Source organism: Leuciscus leuciscus, assembly GCF_965113295.1.
Source record: "Leuciscus leuciscus genome assembly, chromosome: 1".
NCBI classification, from domain to species: Eukaryota; Metazoa; Chordata; class Actinopteri; order Cypriniformes; family Leuciscidae; genus Leuciscus; species Leuciscus leuciscus.
In genome coordinates this window covers 59,832,775-59,850,906 of record NC_138725.1, presented here as the reverse complement: position 1 = coordinate 59,850,906, position 18,132 = coordinate 59,832,775, and the positions used below count along the sequence as shown (strand labels likewise).

Genomic DNA, 18,132 nt, shown 5'->3' with positions numbered 1-18,132 from the left:
ACGGAAGTATTATGGTCAATTATAATCAATTAGATAATTATATAAATTATATCAAAAACATTCATGGCATTTTCAAGCCTCTAAAAATGTCATGTAAATCAAGTCAAATGTAATAGCACCCTGAATATGAGTTTGAGTGTAATATTTGGATAAATCTTTTTATTTATTTATATATATATATATATATATATATATATATATATATATATATATATATATATATATATTTTTTTTTTTTTAAGTACATACATATTAAGTACATAAATATGTAAATGTATTTAGTATACTTAGCATGAAATAAATGTATTTCAAATACACTTTGGTACATTTTATTTTTCACTATTCATTTTAAGGATTCATCTGAGAAAAATGTTGTACAAGTATATATATACTGTATATATTTACGTTTTTGGGAAGTTACACATCATGACATTTTACAATCTGAACTAACCTTGTCTTGTCATAAAAAAGTTAAGTCAAGAGGCTTATAGACCTCGACACAGTCATGTCTTCTCTATGATATCTTTTTTTGTTGATTGTTTTTGTTTTTTGTGAAGCAGTTTTGTTTTTGTAAGGTAAAATAATAAAGGATTATGCCAAATTAAGGTTTCATTTTCACAAATTAAAAATCCGTTAATGGGGCTTTTGTCTTTAATATGACATTAAAATTTATTTTAAAAATGCTCATCATAGAAAATCATTGAAGATTAATTCAGTTTGAATTTAAATGAATATATAGGACAAAAAAAATTAGCAGCCATTAACATTTTTCTACATCATGATTGCTTAGTGATTACTATTAATAAAGCAGCCTTACCCGAGATTGAAAGAATGACCACCACAAAATCAAAGATGTTCCACCCAATGGAGAAGTAGTGATAGCGCAGGGCGATGATCTTGAGAATGCACTCCCCGGTGAAGAGCACGATGAAGATAAAGTTGATAAAGAACAGAATTTGTTCTATCTCTGCACTCTGGTCATCCGTCTCCACCATCATGGTCACCATGTTCAGGCAGATCAACACCATAATGAAGATGTCAAAGAATTGCTTGGTGACCAGGTCGTACACCAAGCCTTGGAAGCAGTTCTTCAAACATCAGATATATCCAGGCAGCATATGGGAGAAGAGCATACCGAGGAGGAGAAGATGCAGTTAGTACTTTAAAAATAATAAGATATCAGATTCAACTCTAGTGAAAAAAACCTATACCAAAATGTATTTAAAATAGATTTATTTCATACTAAGTATACTACAATTCCATTAACATATAATATTTACTGACATAACGACACTTACTGATATAAATATTGCAATTAAACTTTATTTGGAGTACTTATTTATTGCACAATGCATTTTCTTAATATTAATCCTAAATATGTGTTTTAATATCACTATTAGTAAGGATAGTATGATCACTGTATAATATCAGTCTTTAAATGCAAGATATTAAAAGTGTCCCTAAAGTATACTAGCAATAGTTTCACTTTAGCACAATCAAATATACAGACTTAAGTATATATTTAGTTGGACCTCTCAGCACTATTTCTGGATAACTAAAGTACATTAAGTGCAAACTTAGTTGTGCCAATTTAGCAGACTATTATTCAATTTAGTATACCAAAAGTACAAATGTAGGGTATTTTTATTAAGTACATAAATATGTAAATGTATTCGTAGTATACTTAGCATGAAATAAATGTATTTCAAATACATTTTGGTACATTTTATTTTTCACTATTCATTTTAAGGATTCTTCTGAGAAAAATGTTGTCTATCTATCTATCTATCTATCTATCTATCTATCTATCTATCTATCTATCTATCTATCTATCTATCTATCTATCTATCTATCTATCTATCTATCTATCTATCTATCTATCTATCTATCTATCTATCTTTATTACCGTAGGCCTTGGAATTGGTTTCTGTGGCTTTTTGGAGCCAAGTTTCTTCATGGCATTGTAGTATTTTTTCTGCTCTTCTGTCATGAAGATGTCTGTTCCTCCTAAGTATAGGCACAGAGACAATTATTCCAGGGCATAAAGTGTTTTAGTGTCGCTACAGATGAAGAAGACCCATTGCAGACACTTATCTTTGCCTTTTGTTGGTTGAAATTGTCAATGATGACACCAATGAATAGATTGAGGGTGAAGAAAGAGCCAAAAATGATGAAGATCACAAAGTAAATGTACATGTAGAGATTTGACTCATATTCCGGCTGATCCTCCACCTGCACGGAGAACACTGTTAAGCAATCACACACGTATTGTAGGAAAACAATATTGCGCATTCGAATTTGAATCATCTGGGGTTACAAATGTGAGATGACACAACTAGTCATGATTCTTTTATTCTCTTAGTTAATGGTTAAAATCTACATTACCCTACGGGAATCCACAGCACTATACATGATGTCCATCCATCCTTTAAATGTTGCCTGGAAAGCAAAGTGTATTTTTAAGTGTATTTGTCATTGCAGATCAGTGCACACGGAGGGCAGACATTCGACGACTAATATCAATGCTCACCACTTGCAGTAAGGAGAGGTAGCCCATGCCTACGTTATCAAAGTTGACCTTCATATTCATCCATCGCACATCTGATTCATTAGCCATCATGAGCTCAAAGCAATCAGTCTTATTGTTGACCTCACTGGGAAGGAACATTTGCTCGGATGTTGTGTTGAAGCAGTAGTAGAACTTTCCAGCAAAAAGGTTGACTCCCATGATGCTGAAGATGAGCCAAAAGATTAGGCACACCAGGAGGACGTTGAAGATGGAGGGGATGGCCCCCACCAGGGCATTCACCACCACCTATGCATATTGACAGCGTGAGAGCCAGGAACCCAACCTTAAACCGTTAACCTTCACAAAGATTGAATAGCCAACTTTCTTTTTTTTTTCAACTTGAAAATGATTCATCGTTTTTAGTCATGTTACTGATGTGGACACGTGGCTGGCAAAACCACCATAGAACTGCGACACAGAATTTTTCTAACCACAATTATTTAGATCACCTCTCAAAAGAAGAAAAACAAAAATATGTGAACAAAATGGAAGTTTTGGGCATTTGTGGTCCATATACAGTACATCACCTGCTGCAGTATTTCAATAACTAAAACAACGGGACGTTCTAGAATGCTTAATGTGAAAATTGGCTTTATGTGTTCAAGTGAGATTAAAAGTTCAAATTCAGTATAAACCTTATTGATGATGCATATTATATACAGGGGAGCAGATGAGCCCAGAATATGAACGTCACATGAAAGCTATGAATAATATAGAATTGGTTAGCACTTTATTTTACAGTCCTGGGGCCGGTTGCTCCAGCTGAGCACAAGATACAACTTAGCCTAATTTTGATGTAAATTGACACTAGGTTACAATTTATGCACTACTAAATATTTTTGCGTTGAAGCTCAACTCTACGTATAAACTAAATATTTACGGAAGCCTCCGATCAGGAGTAACGGTTGGAATAAAATAGCAGACAGACTGAACTTTTATCCGACAGACTCAGTTCTTTAGACTGTGATAATGCTGATATTTACACTCGCTTACATTTTAAGGGAAAGAACATTGTGTGAAAACATTACTTTGTTAGTGGCTATTCAACACATATCCGTCCTAAACAGCATGCCGCTGTGTGCATCGGTCCGTGTTGTGCATGTCAAATAAAATCAGTCATTATAAATGTAATTTTTTATATAAATTTTTTTTGCATCAGAATTTATTTGTTGATCCTTATTAATTTTGTTTCAAATACAGTTTCTGAATGTTATTTAGCCTACATATAAAAACACTTGTGTTATTCATGATTAAGTGGTAATAGAAACGTATTTATACCGTTAGTTACGCGAGGCAAAATAAGTTAGAATGAAGGATAAACTGAAATTCACAGCATGTAAACACAACTTCTGTTCATGTATTTGAAGGCTATTGGAATATTGAGGGTAAACGTCATATTATGAGACTATGCATTACTTTACGGACAGTTTACGACCTACTAACTACGTTCTGCCTTAAGAACAAATGGTGCAACTGAATAAAGTACAGAGTTAGTTACAAACTAGCTAGTAGTTACTAAGCCTCTAGTGTGGACATTTTGCGTTCCAATGAAGAAAGAACTTACAAACGACTGGTGCAACCCTACCCCGTTTCTCATGTACATACTATGTACTTATTGTAGTAATAACACTAACTGGGTAATAACTAGGTTCTAACCCTGAAACTACCCCTAAACATAACCATATCCCATGTTGTTACCTTGCATGACTCAGTACTTTTGCGGGCAAGTACACTGTAAGTACATTGAAAGTACACCTACTGTAAAATAAAGTGTAACTAAGAAATGCGAGGAACTAATAATATTATGGACTTCTAATTAATGAATGGAGTTAAGATGAGGGTGGAAGAAAGAAAACTTACTACACACACACTTACCCTCATTCCTTCAAACCTGGAGAGAGCTCGAAGAGGTCTTAGCGCTCTCAAAGTCCTGAGAGATTTAATGGCCCCCAGTTCAGAGTAGCCTAAGATATTTGCAGTCAAGCTGATAAGGGACACCTGAAGAAAGAATAATTAAAATAAATTATATTACTAAGTATAAGTATAAAGTATATCACTGGTTATTTTCACATCAATAACACATCTTGAAGCCCTAATTCTCAAAATACTGAATTAACCCTTCTGTTGTCTTTAAATACATATTGCTTACCAAATTACCTGATCCATTGTTGGTAAATAATATGCATAGAAAGTCAGACTGGTAACCCAAAGGTTGCGGGTTTGATTTTCAGTACCGGCAGGAAATTACTATTATTGATGTGCAAATGAGCAAGGTGTGCACGATTTGCAGTGTGTGTGTGTGTTCACTACTCACTACTCCTTATGTGTGTGTGCACTAACTTGGATGGGTTAAATGCAGAGGACAAATTCGGACTATGGGTTACCATACTTGGCCTTCACATGTCAGTATATGGGATGCAATAAAAAGACAAATAAAAATAACATGACATGTCTTTATATTGACTTGCCCTCACAGGCTGCGCTACTAAACATTTGTAGTACTGCAACAAATTGTTTTATATCAGAGAAATGGATTTGTTGTGACATATTGACTACTCCAGTCACAATAATAGAAATTTGATTGTGAAATAGACATGAACCAAAATTTTGCTTTAAGATGTACACCATCCATTTACCAATAGCAGAATAATGCAGAAGCTGTTATAAAATATGAGATATTACAGAAATAAACTATAACTTAAGTACATTAGGAATTCATTAATTTATAATGGCTTTCAGTGTGAATCAAATTTGACTCAAGGATCACAGATAGATGAAGTTTCTTAGGAAGGTAAAACGATAGTGTGAATTGTATTTGTACTTTTAACATGAAATTTTCAAGTGGGATGAACTAATACTTACATCAACGATAAGAAAGTCCAGCCAACACCATGCGTTTGTGAAATAGACCTTGAAACCATAGGCTACCCATTTCAGAAGCATCTCAATGACAAACACATAGGTGAAGACCTGATCTGCATATTCAAGGATGATTTTAATCATTCTCCGTTGTTCAATGTATATGTCCTCAAATGCCTAATAAAAAAAAAAGTATACATATGAATTTTTTTTTTTAATTCAGTGGACTCTGGTTAAAGAAATAAAAATGGTTTATTGATTGGTTCACCAAAGCTCCACTGCTGAGGAGAATCATGAAGATGATGAAGGTTTCAAAATAACTGTGCTCCACAATGGCGTAGCAGGCTTTACGTAAGTTCCACCATGCCTTCCCTTTACCCTGGGAAACGTCAAGCTCCAAGAAAGGACATCGCCTGATGCAGTCTGGGAACGCAGACAAACCAATATGTTAATAACAAGAATATAACTCAATATACTACACATAGTCATTGTTGATGTCTCACTCTCTGTGTAACAGTCCTCAGGGAAGGTGGAATCCTCTTCTTCCATCAGTTCTACCTCTTCTACCTCAGGAGGTTTGTCCACTGTGCTGCAGGTTGAAGATTCATCTCCATATTTCTTCTGTACAGATGAAAAAAACTGCAGGTTAATTTTGGCTCTAGGTTGAATATAACTTTACAAACAAATGAATATCCTCTGTGTCTGGAAACCGGCAAAAAGGTCGTTAAAAAGGTCGTGCTTCCAAGTTCCCAAATCAAGTAAAAATTGGATTCGGCAGGTAAAGCCACACTCACATTAGACTTTAAGCATGCACAATTTCTACAGACATAGATATCTGCAATTTTCGTAATATGACGTCACACTCGGCAACATCTTTTTTTTTAACATTTACTTTCATGCATTTGGCAGATGCTTTTATCCAAAGCAACTAACTTTGAATAGGTAGGTATACAATTGATCAGTTAATGCAAGCCCTGGGAATCAAACCAATGACATTGGCATTGCTAGCACCATGCTATACTGTTTGAGCTACAGGATTCCTGCAGATTTAAAGTTTGCGTTCTTTTAATTCAGCTAAGAGGTCACACTGTGACATTCTGATCTTCTGTTGCTCACACATCTTCATGTGATCGGAGTTCACCAAACTTGAACTTTGGAATTCGCATGAGTTTGCGTTTCCGGTCTCCTGCGTTGGCATGCGTATGAATGGAAGTCAATAGAATGAAAAATCTAGTGTGATCTAGTGTGATCTAGTGGTTTAGGCTGAATTGTACGAAGAGAAAATCAAAGATATTTTAACTGTCAACTCAAGCAAACGTCATTATTTGCTAAATATCTTGTGTAGTTTGACAAAAACGCAAGGAAAATGGCTTAAAAAAGAACGGTAAGCGACATTTTATTTCCAATTTACCATCACTGGCAAGTGTGTTCAAAATAACTAATGTGACTAAAAGTTCCAAGATTAGGCTTTATGAAGAAAAAACTAACATAAGATCATGTTTCTGTTACCTTACAGATCTTATTCGACTGTTCACACGAGACTAAAGTACAACTTTGCTTTCGTGTTCCCTCTCTCTGATACATAGCTGGTTGTGAAATGCAGGGCTGTGCGACACATGAGGGCATGACATATGAACTGTGTTACCTGATCCAGTGGCATGCCAACAATCAGTTGTCTAATGAGTTAGAGCCAGCGCGCTTAAGCAAACCAAATATGAAATAAAATGTATGACTTGAATTGGTAAGACATACATTTTACTGTGCATTGGTATACAGTGCAGGTAGGGATTGATTTTAGAAAGTTTATAAGGCATGGACGTGCTTTATGCTGGTTCTTCTTCAGGACGTTGTTCAGCAAGGTAACTAATCATGCTGTGCCGGTGCTCTTTCCCACGCCCCGTCACCGTGTCACATGATCTCTGCCATTCCTCAGACATACTCTCTAAACAAGATGACCCATGGGGCTCCAGATGGACTTTGCAGGTGTCACAGTATTTGGGACACATGTCTAGGTGTCAAAAGGTGTTGATGGACGGATGTCAGTGACACTTTGGTGAGCGGTTTTGCATTTGTGTGAACTTTCACATTAGATTTTAGGAACACAACTATACGAATTTTTCACTGAACAAAACTCACTTTAGAATTTTTATCGACGCCTTCGTCTTCATCCTCAGAAGAGCTGTTGCCATCCTCATAATCCGATTCACCATTGGCTATAGGCACTTTGATAACGGACAGACTGGAATTCATGGTGGCCATTTTAGAATCTCCCTCTTTGTTTGCATTCGCACCCTCTTCCTTTGGCATCAGGCCCAGACACTGTCTTACATGTCCGATAACGAAGGCCTTTACCCAGTCAATGCCTCTTGTTATTCTAGAAACGGCAATCTGCAGATTGTTCATCTCCCCATCATCATCAGACGCTGACAGGTTGTCCCCGCTGAAGGAACTGAGCAGCAGAGCCAGGAAGAGATTCAACACCTTCAGGAAGAGAATGAGAAAAACTGTAATAATGCAAAAGATGAAATACAATGACATACAGTACCATATTTGGGCTGGGGATATGTGGCTATCGAGGCTATTCAAGAATGCAATAGTATGAAAATATTTGACTCCTGCTAAACTGATATTGAAAATGAATATTTCAAATAGGTGACTGAAACATGTATAATACACTGCAACAGAAAGCATTATTTTATGGATAATTTTAAAGGTATTTTAAATATAAGGACTATCTTTATGTAATCTCAGCTGCTTTTCGATGCCAAAATCAACAACTAGACCAGGTCCATCTTTTTTTTTCCTGTCCCCTCATATCTCTGATTAGAATCTACTGCATGAAATGTGAATGATTTCCAAATAGGTATAGACATTTTGTACTTCTTGGGTCCATTCAAAACAAAAAGCCATTGCAGGTTGTCCCTCTAGGTTTGACACCCAAGTTTTGTTACCTCATCAGATAAGCCCCTTGGTCTATGAATAACACAACTTCTGTTCATGTATTTGAAGGCTATTGGAATACTGAGGGTAAACGTCATATCCCACCGATGGCCCTTTTGATACTTGTATAAATATGAAGTAAATCAATTTAACCTCAAGTTCAGATTGCATGGTCTTGATCTTTACAACTTGATGTTGCACATCTGACTTTAAAGCATCTATCTATCTATCTATCTATCTATCTATCTATCTATCTATCTATCTATCTATCTATCTATCTATCTATCTATCTATCTATCTATCTATCTATCTATCTATCTATCTATCTATCTATCTATCTATCTATCTATCTATCTGTCTGTCTGTCTGTCTGTCTGTCTGTCTATCTATCTATCTATCTATCTATCTATATATTAAAGATGGAGTTAATCTACTCACCACTAGGTTTCCTATAACCATAACCATCATGAAGACGACGATGCACATGCCTTGGTCGGCCACCTCCATGCAGTCCCACATTGTTTCGATCCATTCCCCACACAGAATACGAAAGATGATGAGGAATGAGTGAAAGAAATCTGTCATGTGCCAGCGAGGGAGCTCACAATCATATGAAATCTTACACACACAGTCTTTGTAGCTCTTTCCGAAAAGCTGCATCCCCACCACAGCAAAGATGAAGACAATAATGGCCAGGACAAGAGTCAGGTTTCCAAGAGCACCCACAGAATCACCGATGATCCTTATCAGCATGTTTAGGGTTGGCCAAGACTTTGCCAGCTTGAACACACGCATCTGCAACCAACAGAGTCATGATTTGAATAGAGATAAGTCCTGAAACTCTGAACAGTGCGATTTCAGTAAACAAATTTGTACATAAAATGTATTTAAGTTTATTATAGTTATTTATGACAATGCAAAAGCAACAATGGTACAAAAGACAATGTTACAAAATAATTATATTTCAAATAAATGCTGTTCTTTTGAACTTTCTATTCATCAAAGAGTCTTGGGAAAAATGCATCACGGTTTCCACAAAAAAATTGCACAAAAAAACTGCTTTGCATTGATAATAATAAGAAACCTCTTTTGAGCATCAAATCGTCATATTAGAATGATTTCTGAAGGATCATGTGACACTGAAGACTGGAGTAATGATGCTGAAAATTTTGCTTTGCCATCACAAGAATAAATACAATTTTAAATAAAATTTAACTTAAAAACAATACTACAATATTACACAATAAAAAAATAAAATAAAATAAAAAAACAAACAAAAAAAATCAAAGAATTTTTTTTTTTTAAACCTGTATTACCGTACTTTATTTCTTCGAATGAACACAAAAGGAGTTATTTATAGCAGTGTCTAAGCTGCTCATTTCCATACAATGAAAGTGAATGGTGACCACTACTCTCAAGTGAGATTTTCAGTAAAAAATGACTTACATTTCAGTCTTTTCCATACATAAACTATCATATGGTTTAGAAGACTTGGAATTTAGTTAACAAGTCACATGGACTTTTCTTATTATGCTTCTATGGTGCTTTTTCACCCTTTTTTGAGCTTGAGAGCCATTGGTCCCCATCTACTTCCAGTTGTTCTGATTTCTTCATTTGTCTTCCATGAAACAAAGTTTTGTACGTTCGGATCAACATGAGGGTGAGTAAATTATGACAGAATTGGACATTTTAGGCTAACTATCCCTTTAATAGTTGGCAATTCAATCAAGTTTCACCTACCAGACGGAAGGACCTTAGCACAGACAAGCCCTCAACATCGGCTAAGAACAACTCCACTAGGCTCATGGTCACAATGAAGCTGTCAAAAATGTTCCAGCCGACCTGAAAGTAATGATAAGGGTCCAGTGCAATAAGTTTTAGCACCATCTCCGCTGCGAAGATACCTGTGAAAACCTGCATGGGATAGAACATGATGCAAGTAAGCCATCAGCTTCTGCAACAAACTTTCAACATATTCTCAAAAGATATACAGTATAAGTTCTCAATACACATTTAACATTGATAGGTAGATGTACTTACCAGGTTTCCCACCGACAACGTGTTTTCAAAACTCTCAGACATGGGATAGTGTTCCATAGCCATGAACATTGTGTTGAGCACAATGCAGATGGTGATGCCCAGATCCACAAAAGGGTCCATCACAAATAGGTATACGATCTTCTTAAATTTCACCCATGGAAGGCAGCAATCCCATATCAGGAATATGTCAGCAAACTTGTACCAGCAGGGAGGACAAACCCTTTGATTATCTTCCAGCTCTGTTAATTAAAGTAAATATATATATATATATATATATATATACATATACACATACATACATACATATACATATACATATATATGATACATACATACATACACATATATATATATATATATGATTTGTATGTCATAATATATGATTTGGATTATTTAATTGTTCTGGAACTCACCATTAACACTTACCATCTAAAGCATTGTCTGTAGCATTCACTGCACTCACTTTTCTCATCTGAGAGTCAGGGACTTCTAAGTAATTCATGCTGCCTTTGGATCCATTCGATTTCGAAAGGGGTTTCAGTGCAATCCCATCATAGTCGCTCTGAATTTGGTCATCATCACCTTTCTTTTTGCTGGATAGTGATGTCTTGCTGCCATTTACCACTCCGTTCTTCTGCTGCTTGACAAATAAAAACATCAGATAAAATCAGAACTAACAATTAGTATTTTTCAAAACAAATGATCCAATGCTCAGGCTACGCTAGTTAAGCTGTTATGTTACTGCATGACAAACCTCAGCTTGTTTCTTGAGCTGCTCCAGGATTTTTGCATACTCTTCCTCCTTTTCTTTAGCTTCTGCAAAGGTGGCTTCATTCTGTTCAGCATATGCCATGGCCACCACAGCCAGAATCAGATTGATGAGGTAGAACGAACCCAAGAAGATGATGATTACAAAGAAGATCATATACGTCTTCCCTGCTGCACGGAGCGTCTGAAACATTTAAGACACTTTTCAGAGTGGTGCTTTTTTGCACACATATTACTTTTTATGTTTCATTTATATTCTTGGTCAAAAGCATAGAGAAGTAAATGGTTACTTCTATAAAACACTAACATGCATTGAAAGGTTTGGGGTCGGTAAGAATTTTTATAATTTTTTTGAAAAAAGTCTCTTATTTTATCCAAAGTTTAATATTTTTCTGGAAACCAGGACATATTTTTCAAAATTCTTTGCTAAGTTCAAAAGAACGTCTCGGTTACATATGTAACCCTCGTTCCCTGAGGAGGGAAAGGAGACATTACGTCAGTGAATGACGAAATGGGGGTCCCAATTTAATCACGCCATGGCGGCTGTCTTCCAGTGCCCTGCGCAAGACTGAGCTCCCTGTCAGGAAACTACCATGGATGAAGGGCTAGGCTTAACGCAGGAATAACAAGGTACACTGGGTGGCATATCCCAGGTGGAATATGTATCACAGCGCCTACCCGAAGGGAGGACTTATAATACACATACGACCCGAGTACCGGATGCATATGGAAAACTCAGAGGTATCCAGCCCGCTGTGTGGAATGTTTCAACCTCGAGGCAAGTGAAAGACACATGCTCAGAGAAGACTTACTGTGGAAATACACATGTGGGGGTTGCACAACTGGGAACCATGCACATGGAAGCACCTAGCCAATCACGAGGGGTGACCAACCGGGCATGCACTCTGGTGACGGCATCAAAAGTGCAGGAGGAACTCAGGGTCTAAGGAGAACTCATCTGAGTGAAATAGCACACGTATCCAGTCCGTGGAGTGGAATGGCGCAGCAAGCGATGACACCGAGCTGGTCCTACTTACTGGCTAGTGGAAGCGAGTAAATGAGAGGACACTGGCTCTATCCGGAGATTATAGAATCTCAAGAAAGTGTTAGGTGTCGCCCAGGTGTCTGTTAGTGAAGCGCCATGCGTTAAAGCCCAGGAGGAAGCCATACTCCGGGTGGAGTGTGCATTTACCCCTAAGGGGCATGGACGACCCTGCGTCTGGTAAGTCAAGACAATGGCGTCCACTATCCAGTGAAACAACCTTTGCTTGGAGAGAGCCTTTCCCTTCAGCTTCCCACCATAACAGACAAAGAGCTGGTCTGAGGTCCTGAAACACTGCGTTCTGTCTATGTAAGCATGGAGGGCACGTACTGGACAGAGCAGTGCCAAGGTGTCTGCCTCCTCCGAGGGCAGCGCTTGCAGGTTCACCACCTGATCCCTGAAAGGAGTGGTGGGAACCTTGGGCATTTATCCAGGCTGGGGTCTCAAGATAACGTGAGAGTTAACCGGCCCGAATTCCAGGCACACTTCGTCAACCGAAAATGCGTGCAGGTCCCCTACCCTCTTTATGGAGGCCAAAGCGACCAGATATATATATATTCTACAGAATTGGTTAGAGTTTCTGCAGAAAGTTAGAGTTGGAAACATCTTTTGTATCCTCTCCCCAAATTTGTCACTAATAAAACACAATAAAATAATGTAATGAGAAGGCTTAAATTGACCGATTTAGATTTTGTTTTGTTTAGATTTACCTTGTAAATATATTTTTTGCTATTTTATTAAAAAGGTTACAATTACAACAACAATTACGATTTTATATTTCAGGTGTAATCTTTCTTTGTAAAAAGTATACATTTTATCATAAGTATTTCAAAATTAAGGATTCTTTTGTTTGAATATTGGAACAAACACTTTAACATCTTATTTGATAATTCATTATACCTACTTTATTTTTGACAAAACATCCCATACTATATATTTAACAAATGAGCAGAAATTGGCGAACAAAAGCTTATTTGATGTGGCAGTAGTCTTTTTTACAGCAAAAACTTTATAATCTATCCAAAACTAATCAACGAAATCTAAACTTTCATATCTCGTCTGTGACATATCATTTTTATGATATATTAGCATATAAATGTTAATTTGCAGTTTAATACGTTGCTTATACAAAGACATTTTATTTCAACATATTTCAGTCGATTTTTTCTCATCTCAGTATAGCAATATAGTTTGGTAAAAGCTAAACTAGTAGAAGTGTTCATGTAAAACTAACATGTTTAACATGTTGTAAACAACAGCGCGCATCTGCGCAGTTCATTCATTCACACACAGACACATGATTCATATTTAAAGGGGTGGTATAATGCCATTTTCACAAAATGTCAAATAAATCTCTGATGTCCCCAGAGTGTGTGTGTGAAGTTTTAGCTCAAAATACGCCACAGATATTTTTATATAGCATGTTAAAGTTGTCACTTTTTGAGGGTGAGCAAAAACGCACCATTTGTGTCTGGCCCTTTAAATGCAAATGAGCTGCTGCTCCCGACACAGAGGGCGGGGTTTCAAGAGCTTGTGTGTTAGCAGCTCCGATTACCTCACGCAGACACACACTAAAATGACAGAAACTGTTCTGCCTTTTATGTTCAAACATGAGTCAGACAAAGATGGAGAGACTCAAGAAGAAGTGACAACACGTAGAATGCAGCGTTGTAACTTTGCAGATGTTGTTTATGCTCAAAAAGCAACATTACACACTAACTAAAGTTAGAAAAGTGAAATCATACTCAACCACCCCTTTAAATGGTCTTTTTGCGGTTTACAGACACTATTCCATATCACGATTAAAACAAAGCACTTAAGAACAAAGAACTTACTATTCACAATCCTCAGCTGGATCCATTACTCCTTGAAGTGAAACTAAACCAGCACTTCTGAGGTAAATTTCACGGGATTATTATTACGATTGTATTATTCCTCACAGCGTAGCAAGACGACGTAAAGTACATGAATCTGATAAAACTTGTTTTATAAAAGAGTTTTATCGAGTTGATGCGGGCGTTCACAGGTTTGCATGGATTGCCTCAGATCATTTGCGTTTGAATAGCGTGCTCACACGTGTAGGCGTGTTCACATTAGCAGATAATGAGCTGAAATGAGAAGGACTGACATCTCTCTCTTTTCATACAGATTACATAAACAGAGAATATTTGTTTTTTATATGAATTACTTAATTTAAAAGAAGAGAATTCAAGCTTTATAAAGACATATCTCTTGTGCCTGTGTGACTGAGTATTCGCTGAGTTACAGTTCATTTTCAGATGCGTTTCAGAATGGACTTCACTGACAGAGAGAAGGCAGAACTCGCATCATGTTTATTTTTCTATATTTGACGAAAAGCACAACACTTTGTTTTTATTGTGAGTATACACAAAAAAAAAATAGACACTTAACAGGATCGAATGATGTACAACACCTATATGTAAGATCAAAATCTAAAAGAGTATTTTGAGTCTCTTTTGCACTGATAAGAAAAAAAAGAGGTGTCTCTCCTGGACCACAGCTGTGGATATCACCTGACCCAGGGAGCATGCGGTCACCAAGTCGCCCAGAGAGCGAGGTCGGTGGAGGCACGCAGCTCTACCATGAGCCCCGGATCAGCTCTTCCCTCGTGCATGTCCCTGAGCATCTGGGCCTGACTGACCTGCAGGATGGCCATGGCATGCAGCGAGGAGGTGGCCTGCCCCGCAGCTCTATAGGATTTCGCCACCAGGGTAGACAAAAACCTACAGGCTTCGGAGGGGTGCTTTGGATCACCAAGCGAGGTAGAAGAGCTCTGAGGACACAACTGCATTGCAACAGAGTGCTCCACCGGGGGGACCCCAGTGTACCCTTTAGCCGCGGCCCCATCAAGGGAAGAGAAGGCGGAGGAGGCCACCGAACGATCACGGGAAGACAATGGAGACTTCTAGCACCTCGTGACCTCCTCATGCACCTCCGGGAAGAAGGGTATTGGGGGCGGGCGCTGACGCTGTTTCCACACCGTCACCCTCAGGTCACCCTGGCCACCAGCCAAAGTATCGCCTCTTGCGGAGGGGATAGATTGGGGTGTGGCAGAGGGGACTCTACCTCTACGGAGATCATTGAGTCTTAACCGCAGCACCGCGATGGTCATGTTCCCGCAATGAGAACATGACTCATCAACAAACGCTGCCTGAGCGTGATCTAAGCCCAAACACGCTAGGCAGCGATTGTGCCTATCAGATGGCAAAACGAACTGACTGCACCCAGAAGTGCACGGGCGAGACATCTTTAAAAAGACGTGCCACGCGCAAGCTCTTTTGTGAGGAGAGGAAAAAGCTCAGCAGAGTGCTGAAGCACCCAGAGAGAAGCACACACACTGTTGGCAGATCACTGCACAGATCAGCAGGCAATGTGATCTCGCTGGAACGCGCCGTTGCACCAACACACTGGAAAGCCGCTCGTCTCGTAGTCTCGAAGAACTCAGATACAGGCTTGCAGCGGAGTGAAGAGATGCTCTTGGCTCCGAAGTAAAAACATAATGCAAAATTGCCAGCGTCACTCCTTTTATACCCACGCGGTGGGGCGGAGTTGCGCTATGCAAATTCCACAGACCCATGGCATTTTACTTGCCATTGGCTCGTTTTAAGTAAAACCCCCATTTTGTCATTCACTGACTTAACTCGTAGTGACTGAATGAAAGGGAACAGCATTTATTTGAAAAACTCAATATGGCCTTGCTGAATTTAAGTATTAATTCAGTAGCAGTAACAGTAGTGCACCTAAAACAAGCATTCACTTAATGTTAAGATTTGTTTATTACTGGAATGAATTGTAATTGTACAATCTTAAACTTTTGTTATGGATTGACTCATGTAATTTTGTTAACTACTTTAATAGTATGGCATTGTATTATTACATGCTAGAGGGTGAGGAACAATGTGATTTTAACAGAATGCATATACCCACCAACTGAAACAAGTTCTCCCAGAAGTCTTGAGTCATTAGCCGGAAAAGGGATAAGAAAGCCCATGCAAAGGTGTCATAACTAGTGTAGCCATAATTTGGGTTTCGGCCAGCTTTCAGGCATAAGAACCCCTCAGGGCACTTCCTGTGAACAGCAACCATGAACAGGTAATTTAATATAAATACATTCAGTTTGCTTAAAACTGCTCCGAATAAAGTTTGAATTAAATTCTTTGACATTTCTCCCTGTTGGTATTGCAAAACACCAATTCAAAGTTGCTTCTTTAGATGATTGCTTAAGGCAAATATCATATTTGAAAAATATACCCTGCATCAGAGCTGTTCCCACAGATTAAAGGATCCAAATGGCCAGGAACATAGTAGTAGTTTTCTATGGAAAGGGAATGGATATCTGTTTACTAAAGTGTTAAAGTACTGTAACTGCAGTACTTGACAAGTTCTCATTAATTTTGAACAACTTCATCTGTATCCAAGCTATTCGTAATAATTCCTACTATGTACAGCAATTGCAGGCTACATTTGTGACTTATTACTTCAGTAATGTGATGTGAAGTCACCTTGATTTTCAATATATTCCTCGTAGTTGAAGCTATAGGCAGATTCAGTGCCATTGACGTCTGTGTGATTGAAGAGCATGGTCAGGTTGTCACTGTAGCCAACTGGAGGCCATATGACACATTTTTGCCGCAAATTTCCCATGAACAGTTGCAGGCCAATGAGAGCAAACACGCTGAGACAGAAGACGGTGAGGATCATGACATCCGCCAGTTTCTTCACCGACTGAATCAGGGCTCCAACAATGGTTTTTAGACCTGGAATTCATAGTTGAACAAAATCTCGGCGGATGCATTACCAAACTGTACAAAACATTTTAATTTCAAGTGAGTTGCCATGTTAAATGACATGCTGTATTTACCTGGAATTACAGTAATTGTTTTCAGGGCACGGAGAACACGGAAAGTCCTCAGAGCGGATACATTCCCTAAGTCCACAAACTCTGTGACGTACCTGTGGATGAAGTAAATAGACTCACAATGCTTATTATTTTAAAACCTCACAATTAAACCACTGACATGGTATACGTTCAACTTATTAATATTAATAGTTGTACATTTTACCACATAATACATAGTAATAAAAAAAAATGTTTTAATACCTTTTACAATTTTGACTTTTTACCAAAGATCTACTTTTTATTTTTTTTATTTTTTTATAATAAAAAATAGAGCACTAAGTAGAGCACTAAATTAAATAGACTATGCAATTAAATGGATGGAAAATGTTATTTTGGAATAATAACAACAGGTTCTAACATGTTTGCCTCAATCTAGATATTTCTGTACATCTGGTCTTGGCCAATGGACATGATTTATGTCGTCCCAATGCACATTGATTAAGAATACTTCTGCTTTGATAGTAATGTTCACGTGTTAATGTATTAGCTCATTTAATTTATTACATTTAACAAGCAACAAAAAATTATGTTTTTTGTACAATGAACTATCATCCCACCTATTAAATCATTCATCAAAAACCAAAAACTCTTTTTTTGGTGGATAAATCCTTGAAAATATGTACAAAAACTTTGTTTAAGTCCTTTTGGAGTATTTATGGCTCAAGATAGTGTACATTCAAATCTCTTTTATCGACATGACCTTTAGGCATATTTTTGAAGAGTCAGTTTTGCAGAGTCTTCTGAGGAGTGTCGAAATTGCTGGGGTAAGAGATATGTTCAGTGTAGACTATATTTAGCTTGAGTGCAACAGTCGATCACAGAAGCCAAATGGCATCATTATGTGTATACTATGGACCAATAGCAAGTGAGATGCCTGTGGGGTAGTTGGATCACAGCATTGAATTATGATGTCTGTGAACTTCAGGCGACTGATTTCATGAGAAAGTAGTACAGGAACCACGAGAAACACATTATACAGTTGCTAAAGTACAG

The 18,132-nt window shown here is 37.6% G+C and overlaps 1 protein-coding gene across 4 annotated transcripts in view; it reads right to left on the bottom strand.

The window, feature by feature from the left end:
* Positions 1–18,132, bottom strand: part of scn4ab (sodium channel, voltage-gated, type IV, alpha, b) — a 41,145-nt gene that overhangs the window by 3,816 nt on the left and 19,197 nt on the right. For all 4 annotated transcript variants that reach the window (XM_082183742.1, XM_082183741.1, XM_082183740.1 and 1 more), the window contains 19 exons: positions 17,101–17,192; positions 16,742–16,996; positions 16,491–16,554; positions 16,167–16,308; positions 11,163–11,360; positions 10,835–11,045; positions 10,409–10,647; positions 10,109–10,282; positions 8,807–9,163; positions 7,565–7,909; positions 5,932–6,049; positions 5,697–5,851; positions 5,432–5,605; positions 4,445–4,567; positions 2,531–2,815; positions 2,386–2,439; positions 2,091–2,232; positions 1,907–2,007; positions 818–1,088 (listed from right to left, as the gene is read on the bottom strand). In XM_082183742.1, coding sequence (XP_082039868.1) covers positions 818–1,088; positions 1,907–2,007; positions 2,091–2,232; positions 2,386–2,439; positions 2,531–2,815; positions 4,445–4,567; positions 5,432–5,605; positions 5,697–5,851; positions 5,932–6,049; positions 7,565–7,909; positions 8,807–9,163; positions 10,109–10,282; positions 10,409–10,647; positions 10,835–11,045; positions 11,163–11,360; positions 16,167–16,308; positions 16,491–16,554; positions 16,742–16,996; positions 17,101–17,192 — 3,500 coding nt within the window. The remainder of the gene's footprint in view (positions 1–817; positions 1,089–1,906; positions 2,008–2,090; positions 2,233–2,385; positions 2,440–2,530; positions 2,816–4,444; positions 4,568–5,431; positions 5,606–5,696; positions 5,852–5,931; positions 6,050–7,564; positions 7,910–8,806; positions 9,164–10,108; positions 10,283–10,408; positions 10,648–10,834; positions 11,046–11,162; positions 11,361–16,166; positions 16,309–16,490; positions 16,555–16,741; positions 16,997–17,100; positions 17,193–18,132) is intronic.